The 27,111-nt window shown below is 32.6% G+C and overlaps 1 protein-coding gene across 7 annotated transcripts in view; it reads right to left on the bottom strand.

Annotated features, from left to right (window-relative positions):
- Positions 1-439: 439 nt before the first annotated feature.
- Positions 440-27,111, bottom strand: part of Ca-beta (Calcium channel protein beta subunit) — a 325,904-nt gene continuing 299,232 nt past the window's right edge. For 3 of the 7 annotated variants that reach the window (XM_089651327.1, XM_089651326.1, XM_089651329.1), the window contains 8 exons: positions 25,581-25,806; positions 19,883-20,117; positions 18,799-18,922; positions 17,788-17,928; positions 16,108-16,275; positions 9,581-9,740; positions 8,681-8,722; positions 440-6,353 (listed from right to left, as the gene is read on the bottom strand). In XM_089651327.1, coding sequence (XP_089507453.1) covers positions 5,953-6,353; positions 8,681-8,722; positions 9,581-9,740; positions 16,108-16,275; positions 17,788-17,928; positions 18,799-18,922; positions 19,883-20,117; positions 25,581-25,806 — 1,497 coding nt within the window. In that variant the 3' untranslated portion in view covers positions 440-5,952. Of the gene's footprint in view, positions 6,354-7,844; positions 7,936-8,680; positions 8,723-9,580; positions 9,741-16,107; positions 16,276-17,787; positions 17,929-18,798; positions 18,923-19,882; positions 20,118-25,580; positions 25,807-27,111 lie in introns of all 7 variants that reach the window. The other 4 variants (XM_089651328.1, XM_089651331.1, XR_016305776.1 and 1 more) reach the window with 3 other exon arrangements.

The following is a 27,111-nucleotide window of genomic DNA, read 5'->3' as shown; positions in this document are numbered from 1 at the left end:
CGAAGAAAATAATGTAAGTAGAATATATTACGCAAACAGTAGAAGAATTCGGGGACACCTGAGGAAGACATGGCACAATCAAGTGAACAATACTTGAGTCGGGCCATGTCAAGAGCTGGAATAACGAAGAGTATGATGTGTGAATGTGAATGAACCAAGGAGTACGTGCCAAGACCGAGTTGTTTGGCAGCCCGTCCTCTCTGCTTGCTCCTGGAGAAAACGGCATGATGGTTATAAAACATAGTATTGAGATAAACGCAATATAAATATTGGAATGCTCATATGCCCACCTGTATGCTCAACTGTCTCTATCAATTGTACGATACATTTCATTTCAATATTAAAAATACATTGGTATGATTGATAAAAAGTACTCTTTTATTTACAATTTGTTGCAACATTAGGTATTTAATCATAAATTCATTTAAGTAGTTGGAAATCTTATACAAAGTTCACAAATTTACAGTCCGAAACTGGCACAAGTCAGCAATATTATTCATCAAAACAATAAAAATCTTTTACTTAAAACCACGCTTTGACAGTGTTATTTTGTAACATTCAAATAAATATCTGGAAAAAAAACTTTAACATTATAAATTTTAATAACATCAGATGAACACACGATAATTTATTTATTATATTGAATTACGAAAATTTACATTTCTATTGAAAACCCAACAGGCGAAACAGATAGAATCAAATTGGTTTCACCGGTATAGTAATTTTCAAGAAAATATTTTAAATTTGCCATAATAAATATTAAAAATATTGGTCATACAAAACCACAACCTCGTCCCACCATAATTCTGGCCGGGAGGTTGACTTCTTTCAAAATCCAATTTAAGCATTAATTTATCAAAACCTCAAGTAGATATAATATAAAGGTAGGTACTCCATATAACTACAATATTGGTTCTACATTTTTATAGAAATATTTATTATTTTGAAACTTGAGCAGAATTTTATGTTTATCTAATAATACAAGGAGAGATTCGGACCATACTTTCGCATATGGGAATGTTTCCAGTAATAACAGCATGTCAAATAAATTACATGTTATATTTATCAAAAGTTAAAGCAAATTTCTTAAAAGTTCATCTGATATCTTAGACTTGGTGCGACGGTAATTCAAAATTATCATTTGTGAATTGTTACTAAACTTCTAATATTATCTTGCAGGTTTCTGTTATTTGCCATTTAAATTATTTGTGTAAACTACGAGACTAGGCTTCCAAGGAAATTTGCAATACTACCTACTTTATATTATTTCAATTAAAGGAAACGAGTTGTTAAAATGGTGTGATAGCACAAACAACTTAATGAAAGATTGATATAAAAGCGTTGACAAAGGCATCCCATAGTAAACATCCTTGTAGAAGAGATTCATAATCTCTGGGGAGCTAGCCGCATCATTTTATACTTTCACAGCACAGCAATGAAGTACTTATGTCAATTTTATAGCTGTACACAAGTGGACGAGGGTTATATAGTCACCAGCTGGTGTAGCTATTCGTGGAGCTGTCGTTCAGCAGTTTCCCACTGGTTTGCGTTAATCAGCTGTAAAAATTAGACACCAGTCAAGAAACTGGTTGTGTGCCTTAAGCGCATATACGCACTCTAGGTAGCCGTGCTCACAAGGCCGACCGTATAAAATTAGCGCGTTAACAGGCTGTTTTATATGACGATTTAATTTCGCGGCCTGCTGGTACATCCATACCCAATACCTTCCGGCAGAGAAAGGGTTAGAGTCGAAAAATAAGAAGAAAAACTGATGGTTAAATTATGTTATGGTAATAGGGATTATGTGAATATATTTGCTAGAGCTAAAAAGCACATCTTGGAAATGGTTTATTTATTTAGAAAACCAAAATTTACAAAAATTAGTCTGCGGTGTGCACATATTTTAAACCGCTTGGAGATGGGATCTTTTAACATATAAATAATGCATAAAATTTTGACTGTGGCATTTCCATCACCCAAAATGACCTCTCTCTGTCAAAAATTCTACCGGTGGGACATAAAAAAGCCTTAGAGTTGGGGTAGGTATGTACTATGTATACTAGTTGTGAAATGTATTGTAGTTGCAAAATTGGAATGACACCATTTGATAAAATAATACCTCACACTAACATTAAAAATTGCAAGGTGGATGTTTATATAAATGTGAGTACGTAATAATATATTACTTGGTTTTTATTTCAGCTGGGACGTGTAATTAGCCCTAACCAAGGAAGGGCTTTCTCCCCTTTGAAAATAATAAAAGTAATTTACGCACATGGCTATTTTTACCTCAAAGGATAATGATCATTGATTGCCTAAATGTATATAGAAAGATGCACTAACATGAAAGTAATGCCTTCCTGCAAATAGTAAGTCTCATAAATACACTTATTGTTGGCAGATCAATATATATGAATCATGGGCAACTTTCACAATTATGAAGTTTTCGAAAGTAAGCCCAGATCTCCAACTTAACCCGACGGTAACCAATTTACAAAAAAAATAGCAGGTTTTTGAAATTCAAGCAACAATAATTTTGAATTTAATTATTTGTCAAAAGGGACACTGCACTGCCATCTATTGCGCATTTCAGCAAGTACCAAACATTTTAGTGCTCTTTTAAATACATAGAGGCATGAAACAATTCTTGAGGTATGTAAAAAATATGATTTGATTTATAATTAATTTGAGACGAAAATAAAAAATAAATGAATATTGTGGTCTTGAACCATTTCATTGGGACCCCTTACTAGAGTTGGTAGGTAGTTAATATGAACACATAGTTGCTTTTGAGATAATTTTTCAAATTATTTTACCTGCAATGTTTTAAAATAAACTCTGTCTCTTATTTTAAAACTTCATTCAGATAGAGAGAAATTTTCAGCAAATGCTTGAAACAACATAGATTGATACCAAATGTTATTAGTATTTTTTATGCAGACACCACATTAGTATTTTTTGACATGAATGGTATTCTTATGACTATTGCGCCGCGGATAACTGATTCTTGAACTTGAGATGTAATTTTGAGAACAAATCAATTTTAATATCTTAATACATAGAAGTATACATTTAAAAGCAAGCTTTGAGACTTCTCAATCTTTGTCAAAAAATTATATATAATTAAATTGTATAGTGAGGAATAATATGAAAATCGAAAACAAATTAAATTTCCTTAAAACTACATCAAATCAACAAAATGATGATTGTGAACTTCACATATAAATAAAGTAAGTTAATGTCACTTTTCACATAGTTAGCGGAAAGAATTTGAATAGTCACCTATCTCAACAATTATATTTTTGTTACGTCTTATTTCATGACAATTTCCAATAAACATCACAGCACTTCTTAAAAGTCCCCGTTGGGGACATTAAAGTACCCATAGGTACGTAATATATTAGGTATTATATAGTTAGGTATATTCAAATACATTTAAAATATTTACAATATAAAAAATCTGCACAATGTTCACTCTACGTATGTAGCCCAACTTTCATCATTTTAATAATGTTTTATAATTTTTGTTAATGTTTTTTAGTTTTTCACAGTGGTAGCCAACAGTAGAAGTTATAAATTGATTATTTTTAATTTTAATCATAACTGATAAAAGTGTAATGTTGAAAGTAAGCAGGAACGCTTTCAACTCGCAAACAACACACAAGAAAATATTTATCTAATAATAATATTTTTAGAGGAATTTGGGTGATTGGTTTATTATATATATATGTATATATAGAACAGTATAACCAAAACTCTTTTCACGTACAAAAGATTTCAATATTCACAATAATATCAAATAAATCTTATGATGCATAAAACTACAAAGAAGATATTTATGATAATTCTACCAGATGATAGTCATATTATGGAGGCTTAGGTTTTCCTATAAACAAATGCATGCAAAACTTAGAAGCAATAAATTAAAACTATGTTTTTGCCCATTAACATAGATATTATCGACTACAAATTTCTTTATCTAATAAATCTAGTGTTTAATTATTGTTACTATATAAATCATTATTTTGAGTTTTTTTGTTGTCTTTTGTCTATTTCCAAACAATTCTAAAATTAAAACCTAAAGACTAATCTACTGAGCAACGTTGAAAAATAGTTTTTCTTATTTTTGTTTGAATATTTGAAATGTTAAAACAAAATTCAGCTTCAACATAAAACTAAAATACACAAGTTAGTTATACCAAAATCTACAATTTTTAAAAACACGATACAGATTTACAAAAAAACAGATATGATAAGGATACACTGGGCCCATGAACGCAACGACAACTTGACCGACTTGACGGAAAAAAAAAATAGGTAAGAGTCGCTAAGAATCGGCAAAGCTACAAACTTAATGGAGGTCTATGTCCAAAGCTGGTTGCCAGAAGGTTTGTGAAGAACTACAACAACATAGTTGATATATCAAGGGAATACAATCAATATGGTAGAAAAAAGGGAAAAAATCATCACAACTAGATGTAAATAAAATATTGTATCCATTTGTCCCACCAACTAGCAAACATTGTTCCATATAATCAAATCACATTCAATTTCTTAAAATGCAATAGGACGAAAGAGTTCATTCCCTGTATCCGGATACTAGTATTGAATTTCAAATGCATGAAACACTTCATATCCAACATTATATGTATATTACAATTTTCGTTAAGAAAAACCAAGAATAATTTTGCCAACTTACTTAAGTTTAAAAGACCTTTTACTTAAAAGGTCTTTTCTTCAATTTGGTAATCGAACCCACGACTTCCCACAAATAACAAAAATTGAATACTTAGACCAGTACTTAGGCTATAAATTTTTTAAAAGTTTAATCTGCTAAATCCGTTGTACGATTATCAATAATGATGCATACATATTTCAAAGCCTTTAATACTATTGGTAAAATGGACCATAATTATTATGTGGCAAATATTATTTTAAATGCATAAGTAGTGGAATCCTGTGTATCATTTAAACAAAGTTTAGATATGAAAATAACATTCTTAGTAATAAAATTTAAAACAATCTTTCTAGATGTATGTATTTGGCACTTTGCTTTATCTCCATCGTTGCTCAAAAGAAAAGTCTTCAGATTATGGACGCGTAAACGCATTTATAATTCCTTTTAAGTGTATCTGTCTCATTATAATATTTGTGTTTTTTAGTAAGTTTAGAATAATACATTTTTTAAATGAGTTTGGGTATGTATGATTACTGAATTATCATAAATTTATAAAATATATTTATCGTTACAGATAATATTATTTTGTATATACATTTTATAGGAATGCTCAGTAATAACAACATTTATCTATAAAATAAAGAAAGGATACATTTTCTTAATAGAATATTTGTTATAATTTTTATTAATTTGTTGTAAAGATTATCATTATCACGTTATCAGAAAAAATTTTATACATTTTTAATGACGTTTACCGATAAATAAGTGTTTTTGTAAATGATTAGAGGGTTCAATAAAACACAACATTCATAAGCGAATTGTTGAAGATTTGAGAACTTCAAGAAAAATTGATAAGAATGGATGAATGTACAATCAATGTATTTGTCAAGGGGCTTTCCTAGCTTTTATTAAATCATTTTCTCTCTTTGCTCGCTTTGCACTTTGAAACTACACTCGGTTAACGACAACCGCAAATTAGGAAAAGTAATATTGTTACTCTACGTATTATTTATTATAAAGCAAGAAATACATAAATATAAACCGATGAACTAAAATAATAAAATTCACATTAAATATAAATACCAAATTCGACTTAGTTCCTATAAAAAGTTCTAAAGATAATGTCACTTGTGAAATTTATTTAAAAAGGCTTCTATTATTAAATATTTGACGGTGACTTCAGCAGGGATTTCATCCGTCATAGTCTTTGATCACATTCAATTCACTGAAGATATTTAGAAGCGATCGTACCACACTTGTGGCTCCTCTTGGTACTATATGGCGTTCAGAGCTCTTCTTGAGGATCCATATTCGTCACCGCTGCCGCCACGTCCGTATCGTTCTTCCGATCTTCCTTCTCTCGCCCCACTTCCCCCTTGTCCACTGGGTCTGTGATGATGTGTCATATTAGAGTGGTTAGGATGGTCCCGCCTGTCTCTGTCATCATAATCTCGGTCGTATTCTTCTCGTGAGGTGGAGTGGTGGCTCTGTCTGTAGTGGTGTATGGGGGGCGGGTGTTGGTGGTGGTGTGAGTGGTGATACATCATGTCTCTCTCTGATCCATAGTCATCCTCGTATGATCGCATTCTCTCCCTGTCCATTCTGTCTCGGTCTCGTTCCACTCTCGCCGAGCGCCCTCGGTGATAGCCCGAGTGATGTGGGTGGTATGAAGGACCTGCGTATCATTTGCAACATATTAGACACAATTAACGTTAATAAAAGTTTTAAGTTTAATATCAAAAGAAAAAGTTATAATATTATCCTAGGAACTCATTAAAAAATAAAACAAAAACTAAAATACATTCAAAATTGAACTATGTTTAATCCAATGGAAAAAGTAGGAACTCGCTGGCATATTATATTTATATATTAAGTAACTTTTTGTCATGCAATGTTGCCATGAAATATTTATAAAATACTGGCATTATGCTTTCACTCATAAAATAATATATTTTCTGAAATAAAACAATGCTCTAAATAGCATTCGCTAAAACAAAACAGTCAAACAAACAAACAAACAAACAAAAAATCCATAAAAAGCAATCAAGCTTAAAAAATATAAATATAAAGCGAAGGCCACTTACAAAGTCAGCAATAGAAAGAAGAGTAAAGTTAGAGAAAATGATAAGAAGGCCTATTTTCAGAGAGATGTTTGAATTTCAAGTTGTATGTTGTGTGTCCAATAAAACCAAAATGAAAACAATAATAATTATCATATGTATTGACAATTTCTTTATTCTTAATACGGTGAGTAAAATGGTTGTGTTTTTAAGATTAAAATATAAGTGTAATTATGAGAGGAGATTAAGAGAGAGCTGTAGAAATATCTTCCCGGTGTTGCAAACTTTCCCTGGACAAGGAAGCACGACCTCGGCAGCGGGGTTGAGGGGCGGGCCCTTTGGAACTGTTAATAAACAACCAGATAGAATATCCTCAAATGCAAACACTCCGTAATTTAGATTAAAGATATATACTTTATGAAAAGTTTCAAATTGTAAAATAATGTTTATAACACGGATTTGATAATTAGGATCTGTCGCTAACCAGGTGTCTGATATAAGAGACATCCACCTATATTTATTGCAAGTGAAAACGTGTTTAGAAATATAAATATATCTGATGGAAGCACTCGAGAACTCGACAGCTCAATAGTTGAACTGTCGAGTTCGAAAGTGTTCGAGAGAGAGAGATGTCATCTGGTTAAGTTATGTTCACAAGAACACGGTCACAAGAAAAATAAATATATATTTTTTTGTTTCTGTAATGGTCCTGCTTTGGTAACTAAAAAAGTTTCAGTATTAAATAACAGGATTCTATTTAGGTAAGTATTTTTTTGCAAGCATTATATTAAACATTTCAGAATAAGGTGGGTCAGATTGCATGGTGGCAATTAATTAACATCTGACAGGACAATGATTATAAATACCTATATTTAATTCAATAATTATAGCTATATTTTCCTCTGGAAAACAGTATCTAAACAAATTTATCCTCCTTTTTTGCAACCCATTATACAAACTAGAATCGAATGTTCTCTCCAGCACATTTAAAAATAAATACATATTGGCGAATATAAAATATGTTGTTAGAGAAAACAGTCATAAGTGATTAAACAGAGTAGTCAGTGAATTAGTACAGATAACTCAATTACAACATGAAAGGAAACCTGAGATATGTTGCAAACGTTCTTGGATACAAATAATAAATAAAGTGCTGTGTTGGGAACTTCTTTCAACGTGCGTGGCCTTTGGCTTGGACTGAAAGTGAAATGAAACAATAATAATGCTATGGCGTACTGATGCAGATACATTTTGAAACATAAAGATACATTTTCAACAATACATGCAAACAATATTGACATTCGCGGCGTGGTAAGGACATACACAACAGTACATTTCAGGAAAGGAAACATTGGATCTATCTTATCACTTCCTTTTTTTCTAATAAAGTAGGTAATAAAGTTATCAAATTTTCAAAATAAGATCATAACTTTTTGGTAGTTATAAAATATTAAATAAAATCGAAGATAAACTAGAAAATAACAGTAATACATATTTATTCAATATGAGATTATTGATGTTTTTAGTTTGGGGTATTGTGCAGTGTTGCAGTTCCTCCTCTTTGAGCTAACATTTCTGACGACAGCCTTGCAGCGTCGATCATCTTGCAATCTATCATCCCTTCAGTGAACATCTGCCCTGATGATGGACTACTCAAGGCTGTCTAAAACTTAGATTCAAGAAGGACGAAGAACGGGGAACAGAACTCAATACTTAACCCAAAAGTTAAAAAACGTTAGAAGATAGTTTACAAAAATATTTTAACTAGAAGTATTCAAATTGGTCAGCTATACAATTTGACAGATTTGGTAATGCCCTTATTTGAGAAAATTTCAATTCTCAATTTCAACAAGGCTATTGTTACAGTTGACTAAATATTTTTTTATCAACTAGGTAACTTATAAGAAGGATGTAGATATATAATGTAGGTATGTCAGTTTACCTCTATCCCTTTCATGTTCATATCGATATGGATCATGATGTCCTGTGAGCATAAACAAGGATTTGGGTTCATAGACTTAGATGGAAGTACTTTACAAAAGAATTAATAAAATAATAATACACATTGAATCGGGTACAGTTAGGTGGTTTACTGGGGAATATATCTGACAAGATGTGCATAAATATAAGTGAATATTGAAAAACACGTAGATAAAATTCTGTGATTTCTAAAGGGGAAAAAGGAGTATACGTACAATCTAAACTTCAAGGATTTTTAGTGCTTGCTCTGTGTTTACGGGGGTGACAGATATGCAGAATTTGTAAATCACATCAATTCAAATTAGCACACATTATTTTCAGTTGATTAAAATGAAATAAATAAAATTTAATGTATTAAATAATTTAACAATGTTTTGGTGGGTACACAACATAGAGGAACTTTTCCCGAGTAGGAACTTTTGCTACAATCCTGCCGTTGAAAGCTCTGATGTAGGTTTTTCCCCTTTTCATACATAAATAATACCTGTAAAGTAAAATAAGTTACAGCAGAGCTCTCAGAGCAGTATTTATATTCCATCCCAACTCAATCTCAGATGGTGTTACTTCCAAAAACCATGTTTGATTTTTTCAGATCTGCCAACATTGGAATAAAATTTTATTGAAATTACCATAGACAAATAATAATATGTTAACAGAGAATGTTACCAGGATTATAAATGATTATCATATTGGGGAGTCTTTTTGGCTATTAACTCACTGCGGGAAAAGTTGCAGCATTTGATTCTGACCCCATTCAAATCAAAATATTTTGATTATTAGGGGTACCTACCGTATAAGAATAAAAGATTACTTCAATGTGTGCTTGAGAAATAAATTAAATATTATGAGAACATTGACATACCTGGGGTCTGATTGTTCCTATCGTGCATGTTGGCGGGGGTATTGGGGGTGGGGGGAGTGTTGGGTGAGGGCTGCGGGGAGGGGTTGGCGGGTATGGGGCGGGGCACTCCCCCCACGCTGCTGGTGGAGCCCGCTGGAGGGTGGGTGGCTCGCCAGTATGCCTGGAAAATTATTTTAATTAATGAAATGTGGGCAGTTTCACCGTTTTCATATAATATCACTGACAATGCACTTAAGTATTAGATTTCAAACTGGGTAAGAGCATAATACTATGAAACCATAGATAATATAAACAAGGAAGAAAATTTATTTATTTATTTATTTATTATTTATTTATTTATTATTTATTAACGCCGATTATAGCGGCTTTTACAAAAAAATAACATTTGTTATACATATTAATACAGAATATACATAGATAAAAAAAAAATATAAATATAAAATACATAAAAGAGAACAATAGAAATAGTTATTATAAATACAATACAACAATTGTTTATATATTTATATATATATATAAATATATAAACAATTCATATACAATAAATCCCGGATAAATTAATACTTTAAAACTATATTTGATTATAATCAATCTGAGAAGCGCTGACATACAGTTTTAATTAAATAGTGTTTGTATGAGGTTAAGCTAGTAATGTTTATAGATTCATCCAAAACATATTTATTACCAAGTACATGTAGGCGATTTATTATGGAATTGAGTTCAGCGTTAGATCCTGTATTGTTGCAATGATAGGGTAATTTGAAACGAACTGATCGACTAGGTACATGGAAACATATTAACGAAAGAAGTTCAGGGGAGTTCAACAGGTTGGTAACGATTTTAAATAAATAAAATAGGTCAAAACAAATTCTTCTTTCTTTTAATGTATCGAGTCCCAATAATTGTAACAGAGAGGGGTAATTAATGTTTTCGACGAATATTCCCAATTTAAAATTAATATAACGTAAAAATTTATGTTGGACTCGCTCAAGGGAATTCTCATGTACACTGTAGTAAGGACTCCAAATGGTGGTGTTAAATTCTAGTTGGCTTCTAACAAGTGAAGTGTAAAGTAATTTGACAGTTTTTAAATTTTTAAAATCCTTTGAAATCCGTAAGACAAATCCTAATATTTGCATTGCTTTACTGGTTATATTATTAATGTGTTTAATGAATGTTAATTTAGTGTCAAATGTTATACCAAGGTCTCTTATTTCATCCACAGATAATAAGGTGTGATTATTGAGAAAGTAGGTGAACAAAAATGGGTTTTTTTTTCTGTGGAATCTCATAAGTTGACATTTTTTTACATTAAGAGTTAATTTGTTTTTAAGACACCAATCGTAAAAGCTATTAATATTAGATTGAAGTGTTAGACAGTCCTCGATATTGTCAATAATTCTATATATCTTCATATCATCAGCGAACATTAGAATGAGAACACGGGTGAATATGTTTGTTACGTCGTTAATGAATAAATTAAAAAGTAAAGGACCAAGATGCGAACCCTGGGGTACGCCACTGGTAGCTTCGAACATGTAGGATAAGTGATCATTAATACAGACAGTTAACTGACGCCTAAGTAGGTAACTCTTAAACCAAGATAAAAGGTTTCCATTAATGCCGATTTTCAAAAGTTTATTAATGAGGATTTTATGACAGACCTTATCAAACGCCTTACTGAAGTCCGTATATATATAATCAACTTGTTGTTTGTTGGCAAGTGCATTGGAAATAAAATTTTCATATAATGTTAGGTTAGTCAAAGTTGATCTGCCGGAGATAAAGCCGTGTTGACAAGTTGCGATACAAGAGTTTACAAAGAAGCTGATTTTCTTAAGAATCAATTTCTCAAAAAGTTTAGGTATAGACGATTGAATACAGATAGGCCGATAATTTTCAACAAAGGATTTATCACCACTTTTAAATACAGGAGTTAGGTAGCTAAGTTTCCATATTTGTGGAAAGTGTCCTGTGGAGAGTGACTTGTTGAACAGTATATTAAGCGGAACAGATAAACTTTGGACACAATTCTTAAGTAAGATGGAAGGAATCTTATCAGGTCCCGAGCTCGTTTTGGGTTCAAGTGATTTAATACAGACTATAATGTCTTCAATATCAATGTGTATTTGCGATAAGTGTAAATTTATGTCCGTATTGAAGTAAGGAATTAAGTCATCTGGAATATCAGGTTCATACACGTCCTTAAAGTAATCAGCAAACATGTTAACAATTTCATAAATTTTACTGGAGCTATTTTGTCTGTAACGTATATTACCAGAAATACCAGCATCATTGTTTTTCATTGATTTTGTGTATTTCCAAAAGTATTTTACATCATGAAGTATCGTGTTCTCAACCGAATTAATGTAATTTTTATAACATCTTTTTGTCATTTTTTTGCAATCTCTTCTAATATTGTTGAATGCCGTATAGTTGGGAATTGTTCTGTGTTCTTTATATTTTTTATGTGTTTCTTTTTTAATAACAATTAACTGAATTAATTCTTTGCTGAACCATATCGGATACTTTCGTACTTTATGATGAATTAGAGGAATTGTGTCGGAAATGATACTATTCAGTTGAGAGTAAAATAGTTCTACGCTATAGTTGAGATCACCTTCCTTGAGAACAGACCAATTTACTTTGTTAAGTGCATGATTAATGTCCTGGTAATTAGCATTAATGAAATTACGACTACAATTTTTAATTAGAGGGTCACACTCTATTGTAATAGGTACTAGTATTGTAAGTGGAGGGTGGTGACTATCAATTGGGTCAAAGGATTCGGCTGACTCATAGACTTTTATACCCTCATCAGAAGAAAAAATTAAATCAAGTGTCCGATTACTACAATTCAGCACATTGTTACATTGAAATAGACCTAAATAGTTCGACATGTCTAAGATTTCTCTCTCGCACGCCGTTAATGGTAAGTAATCCAAATCATTAAATTTACAATTAGGTAGGTTATAATCACCGCAAATTATAATATTGTGATTAGGGTGGTTAGATTTGAGTAGCTCGACATCTTCACAGTGATTTTTATACATTATTATATTAGAATTTGGTGGAATATATACACATCCGATGATAGTTTTTTTGGATTTATCGTTTAACATTACAAAAATTTGCTCAACATCATTGTTTTTGTTTTTTAATAATTTCGATGAAATTTTTTTATTTACTGCTATCAGGACGCCTCCTCCTCTTGATTTGGAGCTGGTGTTCCGATTTCGGTCAACTCGGTAGATACTGTGGTTAGGTAGACCGAGCTCCGCTGAGTATATCGATGGTTCCAGCCAGGTCTCAGAGAGTATGATGATGTCCTGTGTGATGGTGGGTGCATTAGTTCTAAAGTCACTGAGTTTAGTCCGAAGTCCCCTGACGTTCTGGTAGAAGATGTAACGTGGCGCGGTTATAAGTTTTTTGGTATATTTATTATAATTTTGGGTCTATTGTTGATATATTTGATAATTAAATTATTTTCTCCCTTGCTTTTTCGATCTTCCAGCTCCTTCCACAAGTTTTGTACTTCTTGCCGTTGAAGCATTGTTAAGTCGTTCTTGGTCTTGATAATTACATTTCCATACGGTATTCCTTTTTTCTGTAGAACAGTTCTGGCTTGATATTTATCGGACAGTTCGACCTTGATGGGGCGTGTTTTATTAGTGTCCTTCTTACCCAATCGATACACTTTAATTAGCGAGGTATCTACATTATCAACATTGTTAAGAATATTCTTGACATTATTCAGATCTTCACTCATTGTTGCAGTTTGAGAATTACCCGAGCTTTCAGGAACATTGAACATTATTACATTTTTAGATCGCGATTTTCTCTCGTCCATTTCATTCAAAGTTTCGCAAATTCCTGTTAGTTGTTCCGTTTCGATGTTGGTAGTTGATAAATTTTTGGAATGATTAGGTGAAATTTTCCTGTAGGCATTCAATTCACCTTCAAGAAAACCAACTTTTGTGGAAACCAAACTAATATTGCCTAGTAGCACTGAGAGTTGAGGCGTTAATTTACCCATTTGTTCTTTAGTAAATTTATTAGTGGGATCCATGATGGTCGTATTTAAATCACGTATAATATTGTTTGCTAATGTGATGAATGCATATGTATCGCAGGAGTCCATGATAAAGTAGCTGGCGAGATAGGTTTAGCTGCCCTGACTTGTATCGGCGGGAAGGAGTGAGTACTTGCGCTGAGCGGCTAGTACGGACACGCACACAGTCACACTAGAGTAGTAAGTCGCGCTCGGTGGAATTAGGTACCTAATAGCGGTAATGGCGGATTATTTTTAATAAACTTAGGTTTTGAGTTGACACAACACGTATGTGGAGTGATGCACTACTTTCACTGCACTGTTACTAAATTAGCACTAGAGTAACGTATTACTTATGATCAGGATCTATTTAAATTCGTTATTTTTTTAATATTTTAGCAGGAGCTGATTCAAACACGTTAGTAATGTGTATATTCGTATTGTTGTTCTTGTCCCAATCTTGTCAAAATTCCCTGTCTTTGTTTCTAACTTTCATTGGCTCTGCCGATTTGATCCATGTAGATTGGTAATAGATCGGCGACAGTCAGCACGCTTCCATGTCACATCTCCCTTCATTTCTATTATCTATATTATTGACAATACGCTTTAAGTATGAGATGTATAACGTTAGATTTGAAACTGAAAAGTGCATAATTATTAAAGCTCGATTTCGGAAATAATTGAGAAATTGAGGTTTGAGTGATTTAAAGATTAGACATTAGCTGAATTAAGTATTATAGATTGTTGCCGTTACTAATACCGTTTAATTAATTCTGACTTCTTTCTGACACAGCGGCCATGAGGTGACTTTTCACATAAATGGCGCTGTACAAATCAGCCAAATATTATTATTTCATTATTACATTACTACGCTGAAAATTGTTACTGACTGACAATTATATTATAACACTGTCTAAAGTATCAAGTACATAACATTGGCAGCACCAGGAAATTGTGTCACCGTGTTGTGTCAATATATCCTAGTTCGGTACCTAATCTACTTCGAAGTATTTGTTTCACTGTAGTCGAGTGTCAACATATCTGGGTACATTATTTCCGAAATTTTATGTCACTAGGCAAGAGTCAATATAACTAAGGTGTTATATTTCTGATATGTATCACTAAAGTGGACAGTTGATATATCCGACCCATTTCAAAGGATTTATACAGGGTGTATCGGCACTAACCCGACAAACTTTAACCAGCTATTCCTTAGCACATTTGGAGTAAAAAATGTTATGGGCACTTTGCTGTCCGGTAGCATTTTTTTTTCAATTAAAAACAAAAAAATTAAAAATTTCCACACTCCATCACTGTCATTGGCATTGCTTTTCGTATTCAACAGCTGTTATAAGAAAGTATGTCGAAAAGCGTCTTCGCTCTTTCGCACACACTAAATAATAACAGTTAAAAATGAGACGAATGGTGCCGTGCCATTTCGTTGTGATTGTAAAAGCGCGCCAATATAGGTACACACGTACATTATTCAACGGAATTCGAATAAAATATTGCCAGATGGGTTTTCAAACTTTGACAAAGGATAAAACAGTGGTGACATGTGGTGAAAATATGAATAATAAATTTTTTATTAAAAAAAAACGTTGCCGGACAGCAAAGTGCACATAAGATTTTTTACTCCAAATATACTAAGGAATAGCTGGTTAAAGTTTGTCGGGTTCGTGCCGATACACCCTGTATATCTAATGGTGGTAAGTATATTATTCGTGGTTACTTTGAGACAGTTAAACTTTAAGTACTTGTACAATATACGAACCAGACCCTCATCTTATGCGGCAAAGAGATGTCCATATGAGCATTAATTGAGATATCATAATAGATAGTCAATAATTATAGTACAGAAAACATTTAGCAGCATGAATATTAATGTGTACATTGAGTTACATAAATATAGTCTTCATTTCTTGCAAAATCAGTGTAAAATATTGTTCCCGTACGGGAAGTACGAAGGGGGGTGGGGCGGCTGTCAATGCCGCCCGAATCCTTCCAACCGTGAACAAACTTAACGAAGGAAATCGCCGGTGGGTAACCGCTCACCGGCCACTTGAGTTACCGGCACGCCAACTTCAAGTGCTCCTTGAGTTTTTTAACATAAAAAAGCCAATTTAAATGACTACTGATTATGGTAAAACCCTATTTACCGAAGACAGGTTATACCATCGCTTTTTCTATCTTTTCCAGAACAATTTGTGCAGTATCTTAGCATTCATGTAGGCATTATGCAGTGATTTTTGGAGACCGACTGAAGCTCGTGTTATCTCTATGATGCCAATTGGCTCAATGTTGTTGGCCATGTTTCGAATGCTAGAGTTTTCTACATACAATGACTGAATAAAATATTCATATATAATACCTCAAATATATGCAGGCTTTGAATAATTATCTACCCTTATAATACATAGTTACTTGCAGCATTGATTTTGTTGTTAGTACCTACTTGTAAAGGATCACAACATACCTCTAAATATTCTGCTATATGTTCACACGCGTCTTCCAGTTGGTTTTCATCCAAAATTACATCAAACATTTCTGGAGGGCATTGTGATAATTTTTCAGATGCCACCATTTGAACTGACAAATTTTTAGTTTGGCCCTTTCCTCTTGATTTAATTAATCTTTGTAAAACCTGAAAAGAGAAAATAAGTTAGTCCTGGCCAACAATATATGACATATGTTATAGTGGAACCTATATACATCGTAACCCCTTCGCCCCACGGGTCGGTACGCAATCGACATAAACCAAATGCTCCAAGACCCTGCGGAAAAAAGTTCTATATTGAACTGTGCTGTAGGCCGTTACCTTACTATAGTGAACTTAATTTTCTGCACAGGATCTTCCAGCATTCGGTTTATGTCGTTGCTTACCGACCCGTGGGACGACGGGCTAAGATTGGCAAATGGGAAGTTTATCGGTCTCTTATAAATTGAATTAAAAAATGATCTAATTATTAATCCCACCAGTCCTTGGAGAAAGATAGACGAAAGTTTCAATGATAATAAAACATTGAATTAATCATTTGAAGAAGAAGATACTATGTAACACTAATAAATCTAAATGAAAAATTAAACCGAACTAGACGCTGAAAATAAAAAGGAAACGGTTGCAACTGGGAATCAAGCCCTGGATCTCAATCTTACCAGGAAAATGCCTCAAAACTCTTGGCCATTGTAATCTAATTGTTTTACGTTATTTTTGTAGATCTATTGATTTTTTTTATTGATTTTTTTTTTTTTTAGTAATTTGTACATTTAAGTTTACAAATGACTAATTAATTGTTACATATAAATAAACTATGTTTTTTTTTTTTTTTTTTCTTGCTTGATGTGGCTCCTACACAACATCTTGAATTTTTCAATTGGGGCAGACTTAAGGTTTTCCGGCAGCGCGTTATAGTATTTCATCCCTTTATATAATATACTATTCTGGGTATTCGCTTTGTCCTTCTTTGGTAGCCTGATTTCATTGCACGTCCTAGTTTTATGTTTGTGTATGTCCTTGTTGTAAACAATTTTATTCGAAAAATATTTGGGTAGCAGGTTGTTTACTATTTTGTGTAAAAATATCATCGTGTTCAAGGTCAACATCTGTTTCACCGTTAGCCAATTTAGTTCAATTTAATTTACAATTTTATTTTCAATTCAATTTTATTTCAATTTAATTCAATTTCATATTCAGAATTAACAATATTTCGAAAATAAGTGTCCCAAATAAATAAAAATCGGATATGTTTATCGTAGACACTATCTAGGTTACAACTTAATTTGTTCGAACTTTGTAATCATTCAAAAAAGATAGCAGCCAAAAAAAAGGAAAAACTTAGTTGAAGATAATATTGTTAATTTTGAATAAAAAATATGAGATAGGCAAAAATGATAGTAAAAAAATTAGGTCGTATTGGGCGAGTGGATGTGTGAGGATTTGTCTCTGTAAGACAGAGATTCTGGGTTCGATTACTAGTTGCGACCGTTACCTTTTCATTTTCTGTCACTTGTTCGGTTTCATGATTCGTTTAAATTTTTAAGTATTAGGTTCTTCTTCCACAATGATTACTATTACATTGATGGTATAACAATAAAAAGTTATTAAAAATTAACTCACATAAAATTAAAATATAATGGTATAATACAAATGTCTTACCTTTGGACTAGATATTTTGAGGTAAACTATGGTTGGTGCTAGTGATGTTTTGGCAAGTTGTGATGGATGGTTTATGGTATCACAATCTAAGACGACAAGTTGTAATGTCCTCGCTAATTCAAATATTCTCTCTATTTCAGCCTGAAACATAGTATGTACAAAACATTATTTGATAACATCGCTTCACAAGTGAGTCATGTTTGAACCCATTGTGACTATTATAAATATATAATAGTAGCGCAGGTCCGTGAAAAATCACAGGATAATAATAATTGTAGGCTTTGTAAAGCTGAATGTTTTTACCCTTCTTTTCCGATAGGATATTAAAAATGCAAATAAACCCTAGATTTATATAAAGTAGCAGTTTTTTTTTAAATGAAAAACAAATTTTAAAATATATATGAAAATTCAAAACTTAGAAAAAAAATTGCCTAGGCCGAGAATCAAACCTGTGAAGAAACCTTTGAAGACTGTGCTAAGCTGACCATTTTACACCATGAACTATTGTAAGAACGATGGCATAACTTAATTTATTTGATGGTGTTTCTCATAATTTGAAGAGTTCAATGTTAATATTCAATTCCATGAAAGTCTCATTAAAGTTCTGTTACTATCCAAGTACACACAACCGGTCCATCATGAAATAATAACAGAACTTCAATTGAACCTTCACATCACTTGAATTTTTACTTTGAAATTTGATGAACTGTTCAAATTCCGAGAAACAGAATTATGTACGAGTATTTTAGAATGTTGCATACATCATCACATCTAAAATTATAGTATTGTTTAATTAATTATACTGAAACTCGACCCAATGATAACTGAAGTTCTAAGAAACAATTTGAGCCTTGAATACTCAAACAATTATGCAAGGACAGAATGTTGCAATTTTGTCAAAATACTCATTATCTAGGTAGGTAAAATTAAAGTGTTCTTAGTATATAATGTATACTTTTAGTATACAATGAGTTATACTTAGGACTTAACTTGGAATTATCATAGCTTTACCTGTACTTCCGCTAAACATGTAGATCTAGAGTTGGACCTTTCCATGATGGCTCTTTTAGACGGATTATTTAAGAGTGATCGCTTGGCTAAAGAAATATCTGCCATCACTCTGGTTATTATAATTCTGAAAAGAAGCAGAGGATATTATTACGTTGAAAAGTAAATCAATACTGACTAGAAATATCCAAAGTTATGATGACTACACGAAAAAAATGGTGACCGTCCTAATATGTACATATGAATTGACTGCAGAGGGTTTTTAAAGTGCCACCGGGTATTTTGAAACCACGCCATTTCTACGTTATTACCTATGGCATATAAAACGAGAGATTGAAGTTGTAGGAAGAATCCAGTATAAAATGGGTGGTTCATAAGTCAAGTAGACCAAGTCTAAAAACATTTTTGAGATCACTACATGAAAGATGTGCGACAAGTTTTAATGTGTTAATTGCAATAGTGAACCGAATTCTTAGTTGACTAGTTTCACCGTAGATGGAGGTGATTGTATGGAGCGGTTACAACAATTGAATTTCCTTCCGTGCGACAACTTTAAGGAAATCAGAAACCAAGTCCAATAAAAAAATATATATCAATATTAACAAAAAAGATTTAATTTTATTTGAAGATTCTTTTGCTAAAGTAAGTGTAATAAATTTGCTCAATATAACAGTTTTCAGAATTGTGATTATACCTTTACAGAATTAGAAACACTCAAATATGTCAAAACCTAATTTAACTAAAAACTAACCAGAATGGACCTAGTTCACTTGGCATGTTATAGGCTCAAATCATGATTTATATAGTACTGGACGTTTTAAAATCATTGAATATCCCTGAACCCTGTATGATAGACAGTGGACAGTCTTGCTCAAATACAGCTAATTGTCTAATAAACTGCTTGAGCCTTATTACCTGATTGCTACAGAAGACAAAAAAGCAGTGCAAATTTCAATAGCATTATAGATGTCCACTTAAAAGTTTTACAATTTTTATTTATTGATTAGCCCCATGTTATAAAGAACAATAAATCGGTTTTCGATAAGATTTTGCCAACCCAGATGGTATATGAATGAATAATACATACCTTCCCTCAAACCTATGCTTCAAAAAATCAAACAACGCCTTCTGCATCATATCTGTGACTTCATATCCCTTGAGGGAGGGTCCAACTAGTACCACTGGCCTCATGGAGGGGACCACGTCATAGGGGGTGGCATTCTCCTGCTTCTTGAAGAACGGTTTCCGCTTCTCCTTGGTCGGGGGGGTGGTGAGGGTGGACTTTCCTATTCGAGCCCCCGCTACTGAGTCCGAGTCTTCACCTGAGACAGAAAAGTATCAAAATCATACAACTGGGAGGAATTGTGACAAATGTTACCTATCTAAGAAGACATTCAATTGTGACAAATGTTACATATCTAAGAAGATATTCTATTTTCCAAATCTACCTTTTGTAATAAGAGTTTCTCTTTTCCAAATCTTTCTTTTATAATAAAAATAGAGTTTAAAAAGTAAAATAGAAAAATTTAAATTTAAATAAGTTTTTTTTTTAGTTTTTTAAGCTTTTATATTAAAAAGTGATTCTAAACATTATCCAAATTAATGAAAATAAAAGATTTTCGTTTACAAATTGAGTGTTTCTTGATCTCACTGAAAAACTTATTTCATTCAATTGTGGGTAAATTTATACATAAAGTATATACAGAAAATACACAATTCTTTTAAAATTACTAAAAGGATATCCATATTAATATTTCACTATATTTTCAGAGTTTTAATAATATTATGTTACATTGTTACCTACTTGCAATTTAAATGAAGTTTCAGATATCTTCATTATATTATAATATTTAAATCTTTGAGAGTGTTCATCTATTCTAAAAGGGCGTTTGCCTATATAGGGGGTAGGGGGAACCTATATAAAAAGAAAACATATCCACATAATAATTCAGTAAATAACCAATTATTTACTCATCAGCTGAATTTCCGTAATTTCTATACAGATAATATAGCAAGAGCCATTCATATTAATTTTGTAAAATAAAGCCAATTATTTTTCACAACAATTTTACAACAGATTTCAAAGGTAAATCCACTTTGACAATCAAGCAAATGCAACTTCACACTGTATAATATAAAACGGGCTTCCATTAATAAGATCACACTCAAAAGGTTTTAGAATTACTAATTAACAATACATTCAATTTTGAAAAACATATTTGCAGTTGAGAGGAGTGTTTCAAAACCAAGCAGGAAGGCTTGCTTATCATGGTAGGTATCAACAGTATATCGGTAATACTGTTTGGGATTTTTTCACAAAAAAACAAATTTAATATTTTTTAACACCTGAAAGGTCCCCGTTAAACGCCGATTCTATGCCTGTATCAGGGTTTGAACAATTTTTGATCAGCGGAAAAACACAACTGTCATGTTATGCTTGTCAGTTGATCAAAAATTGAAAGAAAGTTGAAACGGAACAAGAATCGACGTTTAGCGGGGACTTTTCAAACTCTAAAAATAGCACTGATGTTAAAATGTTACATTTGAATTTCTGCGAAACACCACAACCTAAGAGATCATAGCATAGCTACAAAACTCACAAAGCTTTTGCCCCCTTTCAGTGCGATCTTATTTTTGGGATGCCCCGAAGCCAATTAATTTCTTGTAGTGGTTCCATGCCAAATTTCTGAAACGAGATTATGGGTACAAATTTAATTATATACTAATGGTATTTTGTTTTTGTATAGGGAGAAATACAGTCTTCTTGTAAAAACGCTTTTTCATGTTTTCTCTATGCTCACTTTATTTACTATTATTAGTATTATTTATTGAATAATTTGTATAGCGCCGCTTTTGTGAGATATCATCTCAGGGGCGCTTTACAGTTGATGCAGGTATTACAAAAATATAAATATTACAAAAATAGAGTGAAGTTAAGTTAAGTAAAATGAAGTATAGGAACAGGTGACACGAAGATAGACGATGGAGACTCTGCAGCAAGAATTACGTCACGTAGAATTTACTATTTTATTTACTATCCTACAAGTTCCACACCAAGCACAAGGGTCACTTTGTTTTTGGTGAGGTATAGCGGAAGACTACGATATTTGTTTTATATGTTTACTTATTCCTTTCTATACTTCTCACTAAAATTAAGTAAACTGTTTAAAACAAAATAACATAAAAACAACCCGTCAAAAACAAAGTTTTTTTACTATAATACATTTTCAATTTTCTACCTACTTGCGCAATATCTTGGGTCGGCTAGCAGCCAATTTAATTTATTTTTTTGACTGAGGATTAAACCTTCCTCCCCAGGGACTGGCTCTTGCTGTGACTTTTAAAATGTCTTTTAAAACTTAAAATGAAAATGGTATGACTGAGGATTGAACCTTCCTCCCCAGGGACTGAAATCAACACCGCTAACACCTAAGCCCAATCCTAATTGGATAGTGCCAACATTTAAATAGAATATTAACTGCAGTAAATTTTTAAATATAATGTCAATATACAATTTCAGAAAATGCTTGTGTGCATGAGTGCCACCAAAACTTTAAAGAATGGATTATCATATTTGATTATCAATTATTATCAATGGATGAACGAGTCTATCTGCTGAGTTTGCGAATTTTTGGAGTGGATTAATTTCCACTTCAAAATTATCCAAAAAAAAATATTTCGTATTATTGGATTTTAAAAAACTATTCGATATCTTGCAATTTCGTCAGGAATAACTTACAAAATAAACCAGCATAAAGGGAATAGATACGCGGACGCACTTCACAAATAATTGAGTAGATACTAAATAAAATAAAAGAAAATATGAGCTTAGGGTAAACAGGAAACAGAATTTCATGAAGGTGGGTAGGTACTGTAGAAAAATACAATAATAATTACTTCAATTTGAAAAAAAATCAGAATTTTGGCAATGTACTTACTGGGATTAAAAATATAATATCATAGTTATATACACATGCTAATACAAATATATTACCATTTGCTGGGACCTTAAATAAAAACATTATAACATTAAGTTTATCAATTAATTATTCTACTTCATAGTAATAAAATCGGTACGGGCGAGGGCTGGGAAGGATGGGTGAGGCTCAAAGGAAGTAAAGGAAAGGAACGAAGGATAATGTTTGAGATGTCAGTGATGATGAAGTGACTGAATATGGAAATGCATGAAATGGCCTGAAATTATATTCTAGATGGACGAAACACCGATTTCAATCAATTTTTACCTTTACAGATCAAAATAGACAGAATCTCAGTTCAAAAACAATTATCCGGGATCTATTGGGTATTCTAAAGGTTCTAGTGAAATAAATCATAACATAAATAAAAACAGGGACGCTAAACTTGCTTGCAAAGGTAATAGAACGAAACACAAATTTAATATATTTATAGTGATTTCAGCGAACTCATAATATTATATTGGCAGGCACACGACATAGACTGTTCATTCCACAACTCACATGGCTTATTAGTTTTACCACAAACATAATTATTAATTATTCTTTCATTTACTCCGGAAAACAGCTTTCCCATTCAAACACCATTTCAAAATTTGCTGTTTCCACGTGATACTTACCAACGAAAGTTTTTAGTAAACACTAGTATGTACGTGACTTAAATTCATTAATATTTAAGGGTTCATAAATAAAGCGTGGACTGACAATATGAGAATCACAGTTTGAATGGGAAGATCACTGCACATTAAAATATATAGACATTTACAGCGAATAACAAAACAACAGGCACTTCTAGCAACTCAAAAGCTAACCAATCAATGAACAATATAAACACAACACATTGCAGTCAAAAGTATGAGTTAGCATCATAGACATCGAAATTGGTAGACTTGCCCTATCGTGAAATCTGGGTATTACTTTGACCAGCTGGAGGCAAACCACGTGACCATATTTTTGGCACCAGAAGGGTTTAAGAATGCAAGAGCGCACATAAATAAGCAGACCCTGCACAGAAAAGTAAAGTTCGCTAAAGTAAGCTCGTGGATCGATTGAATATTCGTAAAAACAGTTGAAAAACCGAACCACCTTCAAATCGGGTTGGGTAGCGACGCTAAAAATGATTGAGGTGGGTAAATTAAAACACTTTTATAAAAACTACCTAAATAGCGTTACAAAATTCAGCTTTGGGAAAAAGCCCGATGTTCAACCAATTTGTAGTTGAGTTTTTTACACAGCCAGCCAGCGCGCAATTGTAAAAAAGAACTAAGCAGATTTATTTCATTTTCGCTGACTATTACAGTGATATTACAATGCTAGTTACCTGTATACTGATGGGGATTAATTTACTAACAAATTACAGAAAGGGAGGCGGTCACCCTCCTCTGCATTTTGCGTAACTCGGTTTATTCCCCTATCCAAGATTGGCTAGTTTATCAATTTGGATGTCTATGGTTAGCATGTTATAAACGCTGACATTTTTTGTTTTCCCGATTTTAACAACAAATTAAAAAAAAAACAACGAAGTACACAATATCAAAGATCACTTTCAAAGTTTATTTTTTCTAAAAGCTTATAAAAAAATCGGTCTGTTAAAAATAATATATTAATCATTGAGCTTTGTAAATCTTTTTAACGAAATTAATGAAATTGTGATGGAAAGTCAAATAAAAAATAAGAAGCGTATGAGAATGAAAGAAAAATACAGCACAAGAAAAACGTTTAGACAAAACCATGATTCATTCACTGTGTTCGGTTATTTTCCTATTCGATTTGCCTCACGATTGAGTTAAAGAGATTTTAAAAATATTGAAGGGTCCATGTAGGTAAAATAAAACTAGACAAGACACATTCAAAAGATTGAAAATTAATAAGTTCTCGAGTAATGCAATACAAAAAGCTATTTCTTTTCATTACAAGATGAAAATCAAACTTTCGTTGATTGAGTTCCTAAAAGTATGATAACTTAAAAACACATTTGCTATTATTATCTGAATAAATTTACTCCAGCAACCGAAGTAAACACAGTGGACGAATCATCCCTCATCCCACAATGAAATAACACGGTTGCAGGATTAACTAAAAATAATGTAAAATGGCCTCTCGAATATCCAAGTTTATTATTCAAAACGATAACAAAAAATTAAAACGATATTCTTTTACATAATATTGAAAACACGTAAAATAATGAACACGCACAACTTATTATCAGAAAACGCAGGGATTTGTTTTAACAATATTTCAGGCGTTCTGAATGAAGAATTTTTTTAGTAAACTAATTAATTTTGGTTCAATGTAAAAATAACCCTTGGATAGCCGAAAGTCTGAGGCGAAACTAAATTTTGGTGGAATCGTAAATACTTTTTTTTTGCAATGTATTTTTTCTTTATTTTGCAGATGAACCGAATTAATTCAATCTGCTATTTTAATTTAAATAAATGCTCTGATGATTAAAGTGTATCTATTAATATTAAAAAACGAAGCTACAATTCAATTTTTTAACAGATATCCGATTCATTTTCCACTCCATAAATCATCATCAGGATAATATGGGTTACCACAAGGAACATCTTTAGGGTCTCTCATATTAATACTTAATAAACAAGGACGACGTAAATCATTGTCATTATAGCTGGACAAATTTTGATAAGCATTTATTTAGATTTCAAAATTTTATTCAAAAAAATGTTGTATGATTTGAGACTGACATTGGAGATGACAGAAAGACATAAACCATTTACGACCCCACGGCATGAAGCAATATCCTTGTTTAACAATGTAGTGTTTGTTGGGCGTGGGGGGCTTCGGACGTACCGGGCGTGGGGGGGGTGCTACCTCTGCTGGCGTCCGGGCCTCCCGGCGCGCCCCCGGGCCCGAGGTTGCCCGAGGAGCTACCCGCGCGGCCCGCGTACAGGCGCGTGGGGCGTGTCGCCTGCTGCTGCGCGCGCAGCTGCTCCAGCTTCACCGGGGAGGGAATGAAGCCCACCTCGCTGCCCTCCTTGACCAGCCGCCCGATCCACCAGTTGTTGTCGTACTTCTCCTGGAAAGTGAAAGCAATTATCAGCAATATCTTTTTCAGAAAAGCTCCATGTTGAACATACAATTTGCAAATACCAGCAATATACATGTAGGAAATGCTACAAGTTTATCCAAGTGCAAAGCTATAAATAATGAAGTAGTGCTGAATCTACCAGCTGTTGTTTTGCATTTCTGGAAATTGCAATTACCAGCATTCTCAATGTGGTAAAAGTTACAACTTTAACATATGGTAAAGCTATCAACAAAGGACAAGGTAGCAGATAAAAAAGAACTGGTTACTGTCTCGCTTTTACTGAAAAGTTTCAAAAACGTCAACACCATCACCGTCAAATATCAACGAGGGAAATACAATTTAAACAGAAAAAAATCAATATATATTGATTTTTTATATATTATATGAGACAATGTTTTACTGCAATAGTCGCAAAATGGATAGACCGCTGTAAGGTTGTTGTCGTACGTACTACTCCTGGAATTAAATTTCATCACGATAAATTCACTCCAAATTGAAGAAATCGTCCAATCGAGACATCAGACAGGGAAAGGCTTGAAGATAAAAAAGATGGAGTTAAAAGTATTAAAGGAGGCAAATATTATCTAGACCAAAGCTGCAGATAAGAAAGATCGAAAGAAAAGATATCATATTGTTCGATGGTGCACGAAAACTCCATAAATCTAAAACAATATTTAGATGTGCAAAACTTTCGTGCAAATTCTTCAGGAAGCATCTGCTAGCTTTTTCACTGCACAGCCCAAGTTAAGAACCTTTATTAAGTGTGGTTATGTGTAAGTATGTACATATATGTAGGTACCTGAAAAAAATTCAAACTAATGATGCTCAATCAACTACGTCGTGTAATATTTTAAATTGAGCCGCTATCAATAACAACCCTTACGTAGATGGCGATAAGGTTTAAATTCCCGCTTAACACCTTCCGCCTGTTTTGATTTATGCAAGAAAAAACATGGCCAAAAATTGCCTTTTATTTTATTTTGGGGATGTTAAGGCATAAATATTAAATTTTTTTCGATCATTTTATAAATAACTTAATTTGCCACATTATACAATAAAATCATAACCGAAAATGGGTAAATAGGAGATTTTGAACTTTAAAGCTGTTTTCATAGGCCTTATACATAATTTTTTCTGGACTTATAAAAGGACTTGTCTATAAAATACTCGATTATTTCAAAGGTGTATTCTACTCGCAGTATTTAATTAAATCATCTGAAACATTTCTAAGCGACCAAATTTTCAAACCAAAAACACATGATTTTGCATTACTACGTATGGCATCGCCTTAAA

The sequence above is a fragment of the Hesperophylax consimilis genome, chromosome 4, assembly GCF_061612785.1.
Source record: "Hesperophylax consimilis isolate HC1 chromosome 4, BYU_Hcon_1.0, whole genome shotgun sequence".
NCBI classification, from domain to species: domain Eukaryota; kingdom Metazoa; phylum Arthropoda; class Insecta; order Trichoptera; family Limnephilidae; genus Hesperophylax; species Hesperophylax consimilis.
Note: the sequence above shows the minus strand (reverse complement) of the source record. Positions and strands in the feature narration are given on the sequence as shown.